This window comes from Pomacea canaliculata, linkage group LG8 (genome assembly GCF_003073045.1).
Source record: "Pomacea canaliculata isolate SZHN2017 linkage group LG8, ASM307304v1, whole genome shotgun sequence".
Lineage (NCBI taxonomy): Eukaryota > Metazoa > Mollusca > Gastropoda > Architaenioglossa > Ampullariidae > Pomacea > Pomacea canaliculata.
Window position 1 is genome coordinate 17073933 of NC_037597.1, and position 20108 is coordinate 17094040.

At 43.6% G+C, this 20108-nt stretch overlaps 1 protein-coding gene across 2 annotated transcripts in view; it reads left to right on the forward strand.

Annotated features, from left to right (window-relative positions):
• The first annotated feature begins 1418 nt into the window (after positions 1 to 1418).
• Positions 1419 to 20108, forward strand: part of LOC112569957 — a 31354-nt gene continuing 12664 nt past the window's right edge. The window contains exons 1-3 of one of the 2 annotated variants that reach the window (XM_025248081.1): positions 1419 to 2062; positions 9230 to 10154; positions 11679 to 12990. In XM_025248081.1, the coding sequence (XP_025103866.1) occupies positions 12735 to 12990 (256 nt within the window). In that variant the 5' untranslated portion in view covers positions 1419 to 2062; positions 9230 to 10154; positions 11679 to 12734. The remainder of the gene's footprint in view (positions 2063 to 9229; positions 10155 to 11678; positions 12991 to 20108) is intronic. The other variant, XM_025248080.1, reaches the window with a different exon arrangement.

Consider the following 20108-nt stretch of genomic DNA (forward strand, 5'->3'; position numbering starts at 1 on the left):
GCCACGCGAAATAAGATAATAAAATAGAATAACTAGCGAGCAGAAGCCACAACCGTAAAGGACGCGATCAGTCGATAGTTGGTTTTTTTTTCCAAACGAATCGAACGATTTTTTTTTTTTTTTTTTTTTTTTTTTGCGTATCGAGCGATCTGTTTTCTTTTATGTGGTTGGTGTAGGCTTTGAGAGAAAGCGGCTGACATGTTCTGGACCCACGTCCTCCGTCAGTGTCACGTGCTTATTGCCCTCACTGATCACACGACATCGATCATTAGGAAATTAGGAAACAGTCTATAGTCAGTCAGTCAGGAGAGGGAGACTTCACAAAGAGCTCAAACTGATTAGGTCGATGTTGCTATTGGTAAACATCAATTCAGTCGACATTTCAGAGGAGTGTAGGCTTATTTCAGTTTGGTCGAATTTGTCGATTAATCAGGCAAATAATGTGGAGCTGTGGTTCATGTATATTCAAGTTCTCAGTGTAGTTGGTTCAGCTGGCAGGAAAGTGCTTCCGTCTTGCGATGATTTAGGATTGTTGAGCGGAAGTGGCGATAAAGGATACGACAACCGGAAAAAAGCATGAGCTACGGATTTAAGATACGAAATCTCGCGCTACGAATCACGTGACCAATCGTTACAAGGAATACGTGGCCGCGCTTGCCTCTCATGTTCACAGAAACCCAGTTAACACGAAGTGTCATCGGCCTTTTTCATACTTTGTTCATTATAAATGTTCATCAAAAATGGCTGACGCTTGTAGCGGAAAAGTTTAATTTCGACGAGCGCTAAAGAGGACGGAACTGGTTATTAAAGACAAGGTGTGTCTTACAATTACTCAACTAAGTCGACATTTTCACTGATTGCTGGCAGACATTAAAGAAACAGCTTGCCAACACTACACGGGCTATGATACTCTGTTACTCTGATGTGTATCGCGTCTTCAATGGCAACAGGGCAACCACATTACCCGGCATCCTTCTGAGGAGGTTTATATGTGTGTGTGTGTGAGAGGTGTCTGTGTGCGTGGGTATGCATGTCTGTCCATTATCTTATGTTTGTATATGTGGTTGGGTTTGTGAGCAAAAGAAAAAAATCTGTCTTTGATTTCATCGGACATGGAACAAAGTTTGAATTGATTAGTCTGCTACTACCGTGCGTGCGAGTGTCTCTCCATTCGTACAGTAGCAAGTACTCGATAACATGAACTGCGTGTCGCCGAGACCCGAGTGTCAACAGTAATGTGAAGAGATCGAAATATAAACAAAAGGACCTGAAATAATGTACTGTCCACTGACAGTGTTGTCAGTTCTTGGCATATCGTTATCTCATGAAGCACAATAACAGTCGGTCGTCACACCAGATTGTAGGAGACGACATCTTGAAATCCCCCCTACCCCAAGGATTAGCAAAGGGAAGGAAGAAGTAGCGTGACCAGTGCAGGGGATGGGGATTGGCGAGTGGGGGCGACAGGGTCCCGAGGCGTGCTGTATTGATCCGCCTCTTCCATCTCTCTTCTCGTCCACTGCGCCTGACGTGGAGACTGGCGCGGCGAGTGCTGCGCAGCAAGGAACACCACTGCGCAGCGCGGCAGCAGAAGCGAACATCCACCAACGGCAGCAAGGACTGAGTGTGCGCCTCGCTTGCATCCGAGGGCTTCACCGTCTATACAGCTCTGTGGTGCGAGTCGAATGCCACAGGTGCGCGTTCTGGCGCGTGCTTTCTGTTGCCAAGCCCCTGAACTGGCGTATTGAACTCGCACAGGTGGACGGACCGCAGGTTTCACGACTGACCTCCTGCGAAGCTCGGCGAAGCATGCGTCGTAGAGACGCATCCGGGTCACACTTTGCTGTTGGGCGACAGAACATGAAGGTTGGGGGGGACAGCAGCTGACGACGAACACGACAGGAGCCTGTGAACCTGCGCACGCGCACGCACGTGCAAGTGGCCAGAAGGAAGTGTGTGGCGTGCCGTACTGAACACCGAGCTTTTGTCTGCCACGCAGCTAATCTTTGGCGAGGAGACGAGTGGCGAGGAATTCATCTGCTGGCGACAGCGACTGCTGAGCGTAAGTGTTGATGAGCTGCTGTTGTAACACGTTGTGGGTAGAGCATCCTGTGGTACGTGGCATGCACGTTGTCACGCCGTTTAGTTACCGCCCACCTGCTGGCTTAGTCACCCACCCACCCGTGCTGCTTGCCGCGAACCGAGAGGACTTTTAGGTGGATTTTTATTGCTGTTTTTGTTGTTTGGTCTTTTGATAACCATAATTCTGTTCTCTCTCGAGTATTCTTTGTTGACATATGTTAATGCTTCTCACATCATTAAGTCACAAAGGTTAACTAAGGGTGTCAATACACACTCAAACCAGCAATCATTGTGACCCTCGGTGTGATACGTAATTAAATTACAGTCGACTTATCACAGATTGTGTGTGAGAGAGAGAGAAAAAAAAAACATTTGTGGCAGTCACAAGCTTTCTCCAACCACTTTAATTACTAATATGCAAATTTGATAAGTCCAAGAAAGATGAAAACTGTAAGTTATACTTGGATTACTGTGGGGATTTTTATTAAAAGTTTTGATGCAAGAAAAGGTCCTTATACAGCCTCTATCCAGCACAGTAGATCATTAAGTGCCACCAGCTCCGCTAATCAGTTTTTCTGCGGTTGAATTTATTTTAACACAGGAGCCGATAAACTTAATGAAATCTTAACTCCACCTGAAAGTAACACCTACATTTGCAGAAGTATATTTTCACACAGTTTACACCTGTTGCTCAGACTTTGCCTCTTAATTAAAGAGAACATTTCAAGCCTCGTGAGGTGTTTAAAACTCTAACAGTAGCACTCGTTCACTTTATTGCCAGTCGGCAACATGTTACAGGTAGCAGGAGAATACCCCAAACCCAGACCACGTGACTACACAACAAACCTACTGATAATGGAAGGAACAACAAATGACTACATAATGGCCTTCACTAACCCTATTTATTGTCTAAAGTGAACCTGTTTGATTCGCTCACAATAAAACTTTAATACCAGGCTTTCCTTTGAAGGCAGCCGCCACGATGCTCTCTAACATCAATGTCAACCTGGTATTTGTTATCTTTGTACTTTGTGTTAGAATGTTACAGACTGACGGTTTCTAACGCCGTTGTACTCGATAAATTAAATTTCAATCATGTGTAGTGACGAAAATGTTGGTATAAACACGGAAATGGAGCAGTCTGAACCCTCAACATCATCACACTCACAAAAATATATCTAAACTGTCAATAATGAGACAGTAGTGGATATCAACTACCATTGCTGACACGGTAATAGATAGCGATCTAAAGTGGTATACCCACTTGGTAATGGAGATTATGATTTACACCATTACCATCGACTGGGTAATTGATAGTCCTGTCACGTGCAGCGCGTGCTTTTCATCGGCTAAGGAGTCATCAGCGTGTTCTCTAGTACATCTGTAACTAAAATGTCGACTTTTTGTTAAACACTATTAACTGTTTACTGTTATTGCCATTTATTATGAGATCCTTGTTGTACAAATCGTAATGTGTGGTCTCAGTGGGGTGGATAATAATCCGGGGAATAATAATCCTTTATCCGAGCACCACTTAATTCGCAGTTTTTACAGTCTAGTTCGCACACAGCGAGCTGCAAAATAAAGAAGCAATAATACTTGTTTTTTTATCCGAACAACACTTTATTCCCAGTTTTTACAGCCTTGTTTTCACACAGCGATGTCACTACTAGGCCTACTATTTCATCTTTATTTCTGAGAATTATCTGATGCGCTTGGCTGCATGGTTCCCTCCTAAACTACGTTTCTGGCATTCGGCTGTAAGCCAAAGCACGATCACCAATCACCACTCAGACCACTACAATGTTTTAGTTCCCCTGTTTATTATTGCCCTCGATGTTGACGGTAGCGGGGAACATGATCCAGCAAAGAATGCAACACTTCAGTGGTTTCAGCCTCGCAATGCCCACCTTTCAACAGCCGGCAGGGAAACGCGCATGACAACGAACTATCGACTCAATTAACCTTTTCGAACCGAAGAACTGTTGTTTCTTTACTGTGTCTTGCATGTTGGCAGACTGCTGCAGTAGTGGCAGGTGTTGCACAGCCTGCACTGATGGTGACTTGCAGTTTGCTGACATCAGCGCAAGATCTCAGTTTCAACATGCTTTCCATCCTCTGCTCCTCGACCTGACAAGAACTCACCCTTTTAAGTTGTTGTTTGCTGATCACGGTGTTCGTCGATTCCATCGTACACCCTTTTGTCCACTAAGCACGAAGCCTGTTATCGCCATGGTGGGACTGGTTGTCCTTGCTCAGGAACGTGGCTTGATGAAGAGAGCCCTCGACAGTCTGTCTCTTCCATGTGTCACGTACAGGAGGAAACGAGAGCCAAGCGTGCATAGACTGACAGGCTGCCATGATGGGACTGGGATTAACGAGGACAATGCTACAAGACTCTAGACTGTCTGGCAACCAGGAGAGTTTTCATGCTGCAAACAACAGGAACAGACATGAAGCACCACCTAAAAAATAGACATCATTCGCTTATGGTGCCGATAAAGTTCTTGACCATAAAACATTATGGTTATGAGTACGATGTTGGCATATTGAAAAGAATATCCTTGAATTTATTCGCTAGTCATGCTTATCAAATGTTTCTGGAGTCAGGCACCCCCAAAGGACCACTGACGTCACGATCTTCTCGATAGGTTATGAACCGATTGTTAGTAGCCCTCGGCAAAGTACAAGTAACACCCAATGTAGGCTCATTTGTCTTTATGTCTCTACAAACCACCAACCCACCCTGATATCCGCGTTTTGACTTGAGGGTTGGAATGGCTATTCACTACCATAGGTTTTAATTTTATCAGTCTCTCAAGTCTTCCGTGTCTGTACACCTTCATTTCAGATCTTGTTTGCTTGCCATTATGCTGCAAGGTGTCCCATGCACTGCTCCTATCATCTTTAGCCACCCCAGCATCGTGACCCCTTTCATGCTGCAGCAGTCGGTTGTGCACTTTATAGTTGAGAGCTTGTCGGTCAGGTCATGTGCCGTGAAAAATATTCTTCCTCCTACTTAGTCCAACATATGCTGCACCTGTGATTCACTCCCCAAGCACTAGTCTTGCTGCATGAACACTGTCGCTACTGAGTGGTGGTCATGTCCGTATTTCCTCATTATATTTTACACGAGAGGTCAAGAAACATGCACTGAAGGTGTAGTGTGAATTATGAAATTCTATTTGATTAATGCAAAAAATAGCAGTTCTTCATTTTCGACATTTATTTTTTTGTATTTTTGTCGTAGCAGGCAGGTAGGTGAGGAAAGGAGGAAGAAAGATGAAGGGTGAGGCTAAGAGTTTGGGTTGGGAAGGAGGTGACAAAAGAAGCAGACGAACACACAGACCAGCGAGTAAGGAAAGAAGTGATTGGAGAGCTTTAGCTTTTTGCACGAACGGCGCTCCCAGTGACCAGTGCAATCTTGGAATTAAATAAAAGAAAAACAAACGGTACCCTGTTTTCCCCCAACTCACCAGAGGTGGCGTATCGACCAGATGACAAAACTGATTACTGGTATTTCAGAACTGCCGAACAGCTTGATCGAATTTCTGGACGGTGTCACCGGGTCGGTTCCAAGGGAAAACCTTGTTTGATATAAACGAGTGCCCCTCGTTTCCGTCTTCTTGCTAGTCTGGCAGCAGGTGGTAGTTCCTCTTGAAAGCGGAATAAGAATTTGCACGTTCTGAAATAGAAACACTGGGCAGCTCCATCCTACAGACAGGCAGCAATCCCCCCACACCATCATAACTAATTATCTGCCATTAGCCTGGTGTGCATCAGTCCGTGCTAATCTTAACAGTGTTGGAGACCCCCTGTTGTAGAAACAGGAGGACATCTCTGTCTCTCTCTCTCTCTGGGGGTCAGGATATGAGAATGCTGAAGGAGGACAATTTTCGCGTTTGAATTTTCAAATAAAGGTTTGGATTCAGGATCCATCTATGATGGTTCTGTCTGGTGTGATTTTCTGTGTACGGGATTTAACTCTTGAAGCTGATCAGATCCAAATCCCTTAGAAATGTCTAAACGAATGTCTTTGTGCCGTTTAGTCAGCTTCCCAACATGAATATCTTCCCAGCTAATTTTGGTCTTTTGTTCTGCAAAACATCTGTCTTGGAAGGATTAAAAGAACGAGTACGGTTCTTCTACAAAACGAGGATTTGAGCAAGTCATACTGGACAGGTTGTAGCGGGAATTTCACACCATGATGTCCATCTTTCCTCAACCGGGCATACTCTTTCTTGGCTTTTGTTCTCTACTAGTCTGTGCATGTTAACCACCCTGACTTCCAGATAGTTATGAACAAGCTGGGCACACACGTGTTTTTTTTCTATTTAATAGAGTGTTTTCCCCAGTAAATAGTCCTTACAGTTAATGATTCAAGTTGCTGAATTAATTATTGAAATTACTAAAATGCGTGTTAACAGCAGCTACGATACTAAAAATAATTAGCAACAGCGGGTTGTCTACGTGTGTGAGCCTGAGCTGTGCAATGGACAGGCCCTGCATAGACTAACTGTCATATTACATCATGTGTTATGTTTATACCACAGCCATCAGGTGAGCATACTTGACAGGATATGTCGAGATACTGTATTGTGTTTATGCCACCACCAGCAGGTGGCTCACATGACAGGAACCAACCTGCCTTCTCCTGTGAGCATGGAGGTGAGAGGTGAGGGCGAGGGCGCAATGATGGGCAGATGAAGAACTCGAGTATTCATTGGTCAAACAACTGAAGCCAACAGCCCAAAGTTCTGACTGTATCCTATAAGGCAAGAAAGACACATCCTCTAAAATAACACCTAGTAGGAACAGCTGGTTCTCGCCAACAAACTGCGTGGAATACATGTACTAAAACAAATAGCTTCCTGCCGACGACACGGAGCAGAGGAGAAGACCGATGAGCTGTTTATCCCCTGCAGACATTGTTGTCAGCGACCAGGAATTACTATGTGCAGGCGGGTCGCTGGCTGGCATCACAGCCTCAAGTACAATGTTAACTTCCAAGACAGATTCGCTTCCGGATCCCTTACATACTCCTTAACGAGAGCACAATCGTTGGTCTAAAAAATTGGTTGTTTACTGAGCGCAAATCCGTTTCTCCATAATCATGTTTCTTTATCCCAATACACAGTTAGTGTTCTGGGAGAATATTTTGTAGACATTGGGATAGGGGTGGAGGAGAGATGTGTGCTTGAAAACGTTGTTTTTATTTACAGATGGCTGTAATCAGTCTTTGATCATGTTGGTTTTTGGCGGCAGTTGACAGCAAGGTGCTCCTGGAGCACAATGGATACCTGACTCACCTCTCATTGTCTGTGGCTGTTAGATTACCTTCACTCGCTTTGAGGTCTTTACCTGAGGTTTTTTAGACAGTTTAGACCAGACTGCGCAGATAAACTGTATCGTTTAAGATATTTTTTGAGTGGATTTGTTTTCATGAAGGGGAAATTACTGGTATTTGTGACGGAGATACCTGTTAGTCACTTTCACGGCTGCCTCCCTACTTTGTCCTGCATGCCCTCTGGGTTTATGTTTTACCAATAGAAAGGATGTTCTTCGCTCTAGAAAAAACTTAAATCGCAACAGTTTGTTCTTCTATGATACGTGTTGGCATGTTCTTTTGATGCTTGTGTATACTTCGTTATTGTTGCACGAGCTATAGCATGTTTATAATAACACTTCGTTCAAAGTAGATTAATGGTAATGAGGAGGAAGAGGAGGGGGGAATTGGTGTTTTAGGCCGAGCCAGCTACTAAGGTTATATCATGGCAAAGCAGCCAGCCCTGTAAACAGATGCCATATGCAGAGAAAGAACAGGGTGCCCGAGACGAGAGCTGAACCCAGGACATCCAGTTCTCACTGTATTGGTGACAGGCGCTAACTGCCACCGGACCGCTTGAGGATTCGATTTTTGGCGATGGTTTAGGCGAAACACCTGATCAGAAAACTGTTATGTTATGTTAAATAAATCGCTCAAGTGTGGAGTGGGGGGAAGACGAGTATGGTAATTAAGAGGCTGAAAGAGGGGGCGTGATTTACAGACAAAGGGTTAACATACAAGGCTTGCCAGTCGACACGGATGCTCAGGTCGCTTTTGTACTGTGAGGACAGGGAGTCGGAGAGGACAAATTGTGTTTAAATGTTACCCTCAGTGTGAAAACGAAAGGCCACGGCCATAATATACAAACTATTTCTGTCCAACTTTATGTAGTCACGGACTTGGTGGCGGATGCACAACATACCAGTAAACATCCGTTCTGCAACATTCGCACAGTCCACACGCTCAAGACCAAAGTGACCAGCTATAAAATCAGAAACTCTTTTAGACCGTCCCTGCCAGGTGAGAGGGAGGACAAGAGGGAAGTCCCTCGTCTTTCTTGTGGAAAACAACCGCCGCACGCCCGGCGGACTATCAATAGGCTAAATATAGTCCCATCCCACGACAGCAGTCCCCGGTCAACAGTCGCGCTTTTATTTCGGTTCACAGATGTTGCCATGTGCTATTCAGCACAGCATGTGACGAAAACGAATCTGTTTTTGTCTAATACTAGAATCTATTTATAAACAGCGAATCGCGTAGGTGTCGCTCAAGCATATTTAACTCAAACGTGAAAACAACGTAGGAGTTATTTCTGAAATTTCCGTTTTTCGTCTGATCGATATCGATCAGGAACCAGATTGTTCCAAATTAGCTTTAATGTTTAAATTAATGTCTGGAATTCGGAAATGGTATTTGTTAGAGCCAGTAATTGTAGAAGTTTCTGGGATGATGTGCATGATTTTGCGATAAAGCTCAAAGGAAGTGACGTCACTCTCACGGGGAGAGAACTCAACTAAGGACAGATGACAAACAGCGCACGAACTCTAAGCTGAATAATGTAGCTGATGAAGATAATTATAATAGTATTAGTAATGATTTTATGGTGTGTAATTTTTAGCTTGTTTAGAGAGAAGCAGAAATGTTTGTATCAGATGTTTCTCCTCCTTGAAGTCTCGTCCAACCTGAGGGAGGAGCGGAAGAAGACCAGAGGAGAACACTTTGTCTAATTTTGTGCTTTTGATTGACTTGTGTATCGATATTTGTGACCCGTATCAGTGTTGATTGGGATGTATGCTATCTAACAGCCTATTCTAATCCCAGATGGACCGAGGACTATATTTAAAGCATCCAAACTTGCCAGAGTCGACACTCGCTGATATACTAGCATCCGTGTGTTTGTCCACCGGAAATGAGGAAGTACTTGTGTATTGATCCTTGACTTGCAAAGGCTCACCAGCCTCCAACCCCCAGAACCTGATGGTGGGATGGGATACAAAACATCTGTTGGCAGGAGAGACACGTCCTTCCATCGTAAGGGAGGATTATCCACTTGAACAGTGTACATGTGTCACAGCATGTTAACTACATTCATCCATCGACTCCAGCGGTAGACATTTGCTGCATGCAGTGGGCTGTTGCTGCACTGGTCTACCGATGTGTGCAGTAGACACTTTCTGTACTAGTCTATGAGACCAGTGTGTTGTTGCTGCACTTGTTTGCTGGTGGTTGCAGCAGACGCTTGCTGCTGAAGTCTGGCGAGAACAAGGAAACGGAATTCCGTGCTCAGAAAACCGCTGGCTGTTTACCCATCATCCTTTGAGGCTATGGATTAATGCCGTATTCTGACTGAGTATTCCCATCAGACCTCAAAGTCCATCCTTGGATTCCCTGAGTGAGTGGTTTGTGGTAAACACTGACTACTCTCGAGAAGAGCTGTCTGTACGAGGAATGACAAGCAAGTACAAAATAAAGACCCGCGCATTGATACGGAAGTGCATTGTGGGCAGAGAGGAGAGGGGAAAAGATCCGCCTGCACACCATATCAGTTGAAACAGAGCATAACAATAAACTCCGACATTAGAGGTCACCTGCCTCGCCACATGTGAGATCTTGCACATGGTGGTTGTTGTGATGGAACCACAGGGGCAACAGGAAACGTGTATTGCAATTGTTGAAGTCGAAACAAAGAAGGCGGCTTTCAACGAAATTTAGACTGATTTTAAAAGTAGGGTCCGTATTACATCAGGTACAACAGTATTTTTGTTGGCTTATACAAACTACTTTGCTTTTTTCTTCTTATTATTTACCTCCGACAAAGAAAGGACTCTTTTGGCTGTCATCTCATTTCTTTTTAGGTTTTATGTTTGATGTTTAAAATTCACTTTATCTAGTTTAGGTTTAATGCAGAGAATATAAATATATGGATTGTGTTGGTTAGTATGTGTATGTGTAAGACGCACACACCCCGAGGAAGAGAGAGATGTAAAAAGGAGGAGAGGTGTAAGGAAGGAGAGGGAGGTACCCTGTCGACTCAGGACGAGCCAGAAGCTACCCCGTATCTCTCAAGAAGGCAATAAAGCTGTCCTGTAAAAGAAGGCCAAGCACATTGGACACAAACAGTGGAAGGCCTGGACATAACAGAGCAATCTCCAGAGTCGTGAAGAGGAAACAACAATCCACCGACTGCTTTCTGGCAGCGGTTACTGTGACGTATGCACGCAAACAAACGCACTCGTCTGCTGCCCTCGGCATGCACCCTAAAAGCAAATTGTTTTGCTTGGAGATTCCTGTAGTTTGAAATGTTGACAACAATGATTTGTCTAGCATGGAACCCACTGCAGAGTTCGCAGGTTGCACTGGACTGCACTCTGAATTTTAGAGGCGATGCTATTTAGTCTTCTTTTTTAAAACAGTCAGTGAGCAGCGAAGTATTTAAAATATTTTTTGCTCATAGCCTCTTGCTGGCATTTTTTAAATAACTGTTTATAACATTCTTTATTATTATTATTTTTATTTTGCTCGTGTAACTAAAAACATATACATGCACACGCAGTGTTTATAAGATCTGATTATGAAATAAGAACACCACAATGGTTTACTTGTAATGGCGGTTAGTTCGAAAACCAAGTCGTAGAGGTGTGTAACGGGAAAAAAAATCAATCACCCAGCTATTTGGAAATGAAAGATTTAATTGCTTTCGGAATATGATAAAAAGGCATGCATGTGTCTGGCTTCAGAGTAGCGCCAGTGGTTATAATGTAATAACACATGATGTAATAACACATGTTCTTCAGCACATTGTAAACACAGCAGTATAGAGAAGTTTTTATTATGGCCTCTTACTGTTCTTGAAAATGTTAGGTTTTTAGTCTATGAAATCTTCAAACACAGGGATGGATGAGCCGGTGACAGTCGAGCATGCACTTTAATCTTACACGTGCCCTTAACCGGCGCAAAATGTTTTGTCTGCAATAATTTTCCATTTAATTTTGTGTCTGGATTCATTTTGGGTATTTTCTAGAGCCGTGAGATTTTTTTATACAGGTTATTTACATGATCAGAAAATAAAACAAAATATTGGAGGGAGACGAGAGGTGGGTAAACAATATTTGGATACTCACGAGTTATATTCATGAGGTTCATTCACATAAATGTTGAAGTCACCTACTTCCTCTCAGTAACCTTTAATATTTACAGACAACAGGTCTGTAATTAACGCTTTTTCATTGCTAACCCACAGCTAATTTTGTTGTTGTTTTTGTTGTTCCAGGTCGCTCAGAGACATCTCTTAAAACAATTTCATACAGATTTTACACTCTGCAACAACTAGGAAGTGGCGAACTCTGCATCATAACGAAACATCAGGATTGGAAGATTTAGCATGGATACCCCAGCAAGCCAGTGCACACCCACATCAGCTCAGCAGGCAGAAGCAGTTACAGTCCAAAAACACAGCTGAACGCCGGTCTCTTGGCGTGCATGATAGAAGCGGGGGAGGAATATTTGGGGAATCGTGGAAAAATTCTCTCAGTCGTTCCAAAACACGGTGGTGCACCTGTACAGTGCACCTGTCGAGGGTAAAAATTAGACGCACGCGGCGAAGATGTGTGGAACAGGAACCCCTGTCCTGACAGTAAGGTGCGACTAAACACCAGGCGAGGAAGGATCACAAGTGGCAAAGAAAATCCTGGTGTGGTCTGCTAGGAAGGACAGAAGAATGCGCACAATGTAGCCACGTCAGCTCAAGGGTGAAGACAGACACCCGCCTTTGAAGCTTAGAGAAATGGTAAACAGTTGTAACAGGAAGAAGAGAAAGAGACCGAAGGGTGTTGTGAGGGACTTTGAACAAATTGATATCTAGGTCAAGGTCAGCAGATTATTTTTCTTGTACCCACCTTCCCTACCCCTTTATGACATAGTTACTCGGCAAAATGTCAAGAAGTGGTCTGGGTGCACGCACGGTGTAGGATGAGATAAAGTGGAAATGTGATAGACTGAGACCTTCACGTGTAGGCATCACAGCAGTGAATCTTTGTGTCTGCATACAATTCCGGACCTGGCACGGCCTGGGAGTGTGGTTAAAAAAATCCCCGACATTAGGTGAAAGGGGAATTTTTAGCTCGAAAGGCTTCCAGATGAAGCATGAATGAAACTGGAAGCTGGAGTACACGTTTCATTGAAGTCGCAGAACATTAAGACAATAGCTCGGAAGTCTTCCAGGGCGTTGTTGTCATGTGATGAACAAAAAACATGAGTTGTTGAACTGAGGAAAGGGTTCAGACCTGTGCCAAAAATCTCTGGAGTTCCTCCATAAAGTTTGGTGACTATGCAGGTAGTTTACAGCGGGGGGTCCTCGACCCCAACGCCGTCCCCGCGCCTGCAAAGGAAGGCCTATCCGGGTGGGTACGGGCGGCCCATGATGCCTGGGTACATGATGGGACACCAGCCACACCAGGCGGTGGCCCAGCGGTCCCGCGAGAAGCTGACTGAAGGCGACACCAGCCTGCGGGACTCCATCCCCGCCATGAGCAAGCCGCTGGCAGTCACGTGTCTCATCTTCAACATCCTCCTCCCTGGACTGGGTGAGTTCCCCTTTGGCTTACTTTGTATCTTTCAGTTACAGCTCCTTATTGACAGCTTGTCATCTGCTGCTGTTCCAGTTTGTGATGTTGGGGTGTCGTTGGTCTCATTGTCTCACAGGTGAATTCGAGTTGCTTAGTTTTTTGCAGGTTTGTTGGTGAAGGTGGAAAGGATCAGATTTTTTTCACATACCATCGCAATAAACTTTAGAGCGCAGACCACATTTTAACACAGAATGTTTGTCTATCCAACATTCATTTAAAAATGAAGTAGTTTATCTTAGGTCTGTGTATAATCCCTTTGGCATACAGTTATATATGAATGTGCAATTTCATATTATTACTTTTCTTTTATATAAGGCATGTAAAAAACTGAATTTAAAAACCAGAAAGGAGGCACGTGATTAGGTTAGACTTCAAGAGAATAATGTATAATTTATCTAAATACCAAGGAGATAGGACATGAAACTCAGCCCAGAGTTTTAGCATATGTTGACTGTTTACATGGACATTGAATATTAACAAGGCTTTCTCTATCTGTGTGCTATATGATGCGTGCGGGGATGCGCACGTGTGTTTCCACATTATTGTAAAGTGTAAGCTCCTTAAGGCAGCACATCCTACCTGATTTATTATCCGTTTCCACTGCAATTTGTCAGAATCGAGCTGTGTTTACTATCACTGCACCAGACAGCTTGACATGCACTGACTTTATCAGCCCACACATCCCCTGTTCTTGTGCTTCATTTAACATCATCGGTTGTCGTTGTACATCAGAAATAGGGGACAGGTAGGGGCTGATACAGCCAGGGGATGAGAGAGAGAGTGTGTGAGAGAGAGAACATGGGACATGTGTGGGGGCCTGATACAGCCATGGGGGTGAGGGAGAGAGTGAGAGAGGAAAGCAGTTGTAAGTCGTTTCAGTTTTCCAATTTTTGTTTTCTTTTTTTTGAAATATATTGCTTCAGGGCACACGGCAGGTCTCTCGGAGGGAACAGTTGCTGTTGTCGTTGTTGTACTGTAGCTTTTTTTTCTTTTGATTGTATCTCTAGAAAACCTTTAAAAAACTAACTCTTTAGTACTTTGCTGCAAGCAGTGATTATCGAAGATAGTATTAATACTTTATTATTTTTTATTCGATCTGCGAAACTGATTAGTTATCTTTAAAGCAAAATCTTTCCCAGCCACGAAAAATCTCAGAAACCATTTGACAAACAATGTATTTGAAGGCAAATGCAGAATCTTCAACTCTGGTTGTTAAATGGAAGGATGTATTTTGTGTGTGTGTGTTGTAAAGAAGTTTAGCTTGTTCACCCACACTGCATCCCAGCCTGATGAAAGAAACCGGAAAATGCGATATGAGCACCGAACAACAAACACCAAGACAAGCAGGCGGCATGCACATCGTCAGGAGTTTGTTTTTCTCGCCGACCTCCGGTGCCGCTCCTAGGGTCGCCCTAGAAAATCAATTAGTTTATTGCGACTGAGCAACTTGCAGACATCTAACGGTGACTGAAACGAATAATACAGAGGTTACAACACACACAAACCAGTTTCGGTTTAGTTTTGTTGAAGCGAACTGCTACAGTCATCATCGTCGCCGCCTCTTGGTCCTCCTCCATCGACTGTTTCAATGTTTAATAAACTTGATTGCCACTGCTGGGAGAAACCGCCAGGAAACCAAGGCCTCAACACCTGGAATCATCCCGAGTAGTCTCGTGGCCTTGTTACATGTCTTTTGGTGGATACCTGGCGGCAATTTCACCTTAGCACCTGGCAGGCCGGGCGAGTGGAGTTCGTCCTCTGACAAGAAGCAGACCCAAACATATACAAGGGGTGAGCTTGGAACACAGTACAGGACCAACAGGAAGCCTGCCATTACAATAACCGAAGGAGTTTTTGCCACACGTGTACATACGTTTGTTTCATGCAGGTGTGAGATCAGAGAGATTTGCATTCATTATTGATACTTAGAAATAGCAACCACACCTACGAACTCAATATTCTGTAAACAGACTAGGTCAGCAAGAAATGGAGAAATGTAAAACAAGTGCTGATTGCTTGGTTATGGATAATGTGAGTAAAATGTTGAGCTTTGCTTGTTTTCGTTAGAGAATGAGAGTAAAACAACGATATTCTCAATAAAATGACTAGAATGTAACTCTGTGACAGTTTAAAAGGATTGTTCGGAGAGTACCCAGGGTAAGTGGCAAATAGGCAATTTCCTCTTCTCTTTATGATATATATGTAATCATGGTATTTTTGGCTTTTGTACATCTGTAGCAGCTCTTGCTTGATGTCCACCCGTAGTTTTCTCTATTTCTAAGAACACATTATGTCGAATATGCGACTATGGCAATTATTGTTTGTCTGTCATGTAAACATGTGTCCTTGTCATATTCCCCAATAAGTGTCCGGGTAAGAAGTTCCATCAGAGCGATGTGTTCACATCAACACCAAAGCGATCCACAGGAAGGATTTGTGATGCCAGAGACCAACCACAGTAGTCACGTGTCTCAAGCATCAAGGTTTCCCACAAAGCCTTGTAAACAATATCCTGGTCGTGTCCATTAGTCCAATCTGACTAATGTGCGGTTGTGCAGTGGACCGATTTCATGGGGTGTTTTGCCACCCGTGGTTGTGTAACCCTGTGCTGCATGACTGGGTCTCAATTTATTCCATTCTAGTTGGGGCATAAGTGTTATTGGGGGAAGGTGATAGCATTGTGGTTAAAGCACTGGCGTCCGAACCCAGAAGCTCATCGGTTCGATACCCGTGTGGCGCAGCAAACTTTCCTCAGTCCACCCAACGGGGTTCTTACAAGGGATGACCTTTACCTTTTTTACCTGCTACTAGTCTAACCTAACACTGCCACCTTCACTTTCCTGTTGTTACCCACGTGGCCAGTCACCTTGACCACCACTTCCCTCTTTCCTGGACACTAGAAATGTAATCACTTGTTCCAGAGATGCCTGGACTGGACGGCTTGATGTAAGCTTCTGTGGGTGTGTGTGCGCGCGCGAGATAGAAATTCCTAACAGTGCTACATGTTTACCTTCACGCTGTATACATTACACTAAGCTTTTTTATTGTTTTTGTTTTGCTGTTTCGTTTTTCCGGCGCCGTGAAGGAGATAAAGCGCGGCAAGACGAGTTTTTGGTGCTCAGTCATGGTGCGTGCGAGGGAGGGCAGGCGGAGGTGGTCGCCCTGCTATTGGCGCCCCGGGCTTCGGACCAGTATCTGCCGTTAAGAACCTCCAAGAATGCAAGCTCACAGCACTATGTATGTTCGTTACTGAGGTCATATGTCAGCAAACTGCTGCACAAAACAGATCAACAATAATGAAGCCGCTTGTCGCCAGATGGTCCTTCACTTAATCCAGCTATTGACTACGAGCGGGATGGTGAAAACAGATGTACCACCACAGTCAGTTTATGTAGACTAAGGGCAAATAGAAGAAAGAGGGGAAAAAATATTGCACAGTGGGCAAACTACAGCTGTACAAAATATATGGAGCGTACAGAAAGTTTGTTTTTGCAGAAATATTCCCCAGAGAGCCCTAGCGGAGGTCTGCACGTCTACAACAGACAACAACAACAACAACAACAACAACAACAAATCGTTTAATAATTTTTGGCGGTATTTTCTGCGGTGTATTTAGGTCAGGTATAAATTATTTTTCATGATGTAATACAGGATCGAGTTTAGAAAACCAATCCTCAATTTACGGCTGTGATTTTAGGAAGGAGATAAGTTAAGGGTGCTATGTGAAGAATGAAGGAGTTATGCACATTTCCTAATAAACATACACGACAGCTACTCACTACACTCACACGTCCACTGTGCAGTTTTCTATTTCTTGAAAGGTACCATTAAAATATTTTATTTAAAAATATATCCTCCATTATCCAGTGAAATATACTATCGTTTTAACGAGAAAAGTTTTGACTAACTTCAGTGTAATCTGCGGTAGCTATGACACAGGTGCCATCCACATCACTTGTTTCAGCCATCTTGTGTTGCTATGGATACCTGTGGGACAGTCGCGACATCACAGAAATGGATAACTCTCACTGGATGTGTTCACACCAAACATGTTTTCAAAAACACTTTTGTTGCTGTTCCTGCTCGTGCTGATGTCCTGTAGCTGCTGATGTTTAAGTGGTTGTCCTTCTCGTCTGACATATTTCCATATTGATTGTGCAAGTGGTGAACTTTCGATGTTATTCCTACTTCCTCTCATATTTGTAAATATTGCTTGTGTAAACAATGGAGCTTTTTCATATCGATCATATGCGAATAATGTCATTGTTTTCTTTGTTGCATCGTATCCAGCAGTAGCAGTGTGTCCTCTCATTGGCAAGAAATTCAAGCGAGAATTCCCTGTTGTCATAGAGCTTTCTATTTAATTTATTTTCTGAATCCTAATGTGCATAGGGACCCAAATGCTGAATATGAGAGGGACTAATTTTTTGTTTGTTGTGGTTTTCAGAGAATGATATGTTTGATATGTGTTACATATTTTTATCTAGAACCAGATCGGATGGCAGACATTTCGCATGCTTACCTAGACTGACATTAATATCAAAGCTAAACGGCAAATGTGACAGCTGCACTCTTCTGGAGACCATCAACATGTTTACATATGAAATTTGAATTGCAAACATGACAGCTTATATGTCAGAGACAGGGCAGGCTTGTGAGTGAAAGTGGCCTTGCAGGAAATGAGCTTGGACTAGAAGTCAGCTGCCAGGAACTAGAGGAGCTAATGGATAAAGTGACGAGGGGCTTCAGGGCTTTGAGTATCCATCAGATGGTATTTTGCAGATCTCAAGCCTTTTGGGCAGCTTCAGTAGCCAGAGTAAACACTGACAATATCAAAGTATCAGTCGAGCTTTATTTGCCCAATTGTTTTGAGCTCGCAACATATTTCCTCAAGTACGGATGCGATTTTGTTTATCACCACGACTAACCAGTTCATCCGGGATACAACTGCCATCCAGATTACTTCCGTTTCCAAAAAGGGAGGCAGCGCGAATGAATGCCTTTGTCAGAAAATTGTGGAGGATGACCAAGTAGGAGGAAAAGTGTTTTTAACTGCTTTTCCCGTCGTTAATACAGATTATTCCAAAAGACCAGCAGTGAAGGGAGGTCCTGGGCGCCACAGTTGGACCTGCTACCGCGCCACCTTCCGACCAGCGAAAAGCCGCCATTGACACTCGGGTGCAAATCACACTGCCAACACGTGGCCTCGCTATCACACACACAAAATTGATCACTGGCAACTCTCAGCACACCAGCTGTTGCCCGGGGCTGTCTTAAGGCTAAATTGCTCGAACGTCTGCGCGCGATCAGACCTGTGAAGACGGTGGGCAGGAGTGGAGTTCAATGAAAGCGTGTGCCGAGAGAGTTGGGGGGAGGAAGTGGGGTTAGGTGGGTGGAGAAAACATTTGGGGGCAATGAGTTAGCACCATGAAGAGAGTCGTCTGGTTTTGGACATCATCATCAACTAACTAAACGACAGTCAACATTGTAAAATTAATAGTGTCCCGGTGTATTTATTCCTCTTTGATCGGTGAAATCATTTTTGTTGTAGTTTTCTATTGAAGGTTGTAATGAGAAAGAACCGTATCATATGTCTGTGTAAACATTCAAAGTCCATGTTGCTTGGCGACAGTGTGAAACATTGATTTAGTTTTGTGTCTCGTTGTTTATCGTTGGTACATGAGATGGGGTGCTGTAAGTTTTAATGGTGCTGACAATGCTTGGTAATTAATTAATAAATTATCGCATTAATGTAACTCCTTTTTTCAACACCAGCCGGGCGCGAAGCGTTTTACAGACATTCAGTCGTGCAAACCTCACTGTTATATGGCAGGAACCTATGTGAACAGTTGAACACGCATGCACGGAACACACACACACTCACGCACACACATGGGCACTCAGCACATGCGCATGCGCACGCATACACAGACAGACTTGGGGACCTTCCCAAAAGCTGTTCTGATTTTCGTAACAACCTATCATTTACATTCCGACCTTTGAAAACCTCAGTCTGTACATTCTGTTTGCTTATGGTTAAACTTTAGTCATCAAAATGTCAGCACGAAGCTCGAGGTTACCGAGTACATTTGGTTTTAGAGTTTTTGCTTAATCGCAGAAGTGAAAGTAAAGACTAGAAAAAAAAAATCTTTCAATGTGGGCTTCACAAAAAGTAGTGAGAAAGATCATCTCACGAATAAACTATAATTGAGTAGTGTCATCCGAACATCATCTAAACATCGCAGACGGCTCACTCTTATTGTTGTATGTTGTATGACGGGATCAGACTAACACTCGTCACCGAGGCACGGAGAATCTGTTTGTTATCTTTAGTGCAGAATTCCTATTGTAAGCCTGTTATCACTATTTAGTTTCTGTATACCACACCGCTGTAGCCAATGCCATAGATTATTTAAACACGACATCTTTGCCTTCATAATTTCTTGCATCTTCTTCGATCACAATAACAACATTCTGAGGTCAAGGGTTACAGTGATTTCAATGAAAATGTTGTCTATAAGAAGGTTTAGTAAATGTAAAATTAAATTCAGACTGCGATTGTCGTTTGGATATTTACAGAAAGCTAAGCTAGGACTGTATACGGATCTTAAAATAATTCCTTAAACTATTGAATTTATAAGTATTTATTATAAGTATTTGTTGTAGACCTCGAGACGGTAACGCTCCATCTCAAAGTTCCCATCACAGACTACTGGCACGTGGCGGAAGTTGGCTGGTTGCCACGGAAAGGCAGGAGCTCAGCATGCTGTCACGAAGGCAACTGCAGGATCTGTTTATGTTGCTGTCTGACATTTCAGAGGCCATTGCTCTGAGCTTTGGTGAGAGGCAGTGGCATGCGGTCTCGGCCCGAGGTCGGAGCAAATAACAGCATTCAGCCTGGAGGAAGGGGAGATTCTAGTGTTCGAATCCAGCTGTTTAGTAATCGCTGTCTCTTTTTTTTTTTTTTTTTTTTTTTTTTGAGTCCCGGGATGCCGATGGAGGCTTTGTCCGCACAGACACTATGGTTGGCTGTAGATGGCAACTGTTTCTCTGTGCACTGGCTTTGCTGCTGGTTA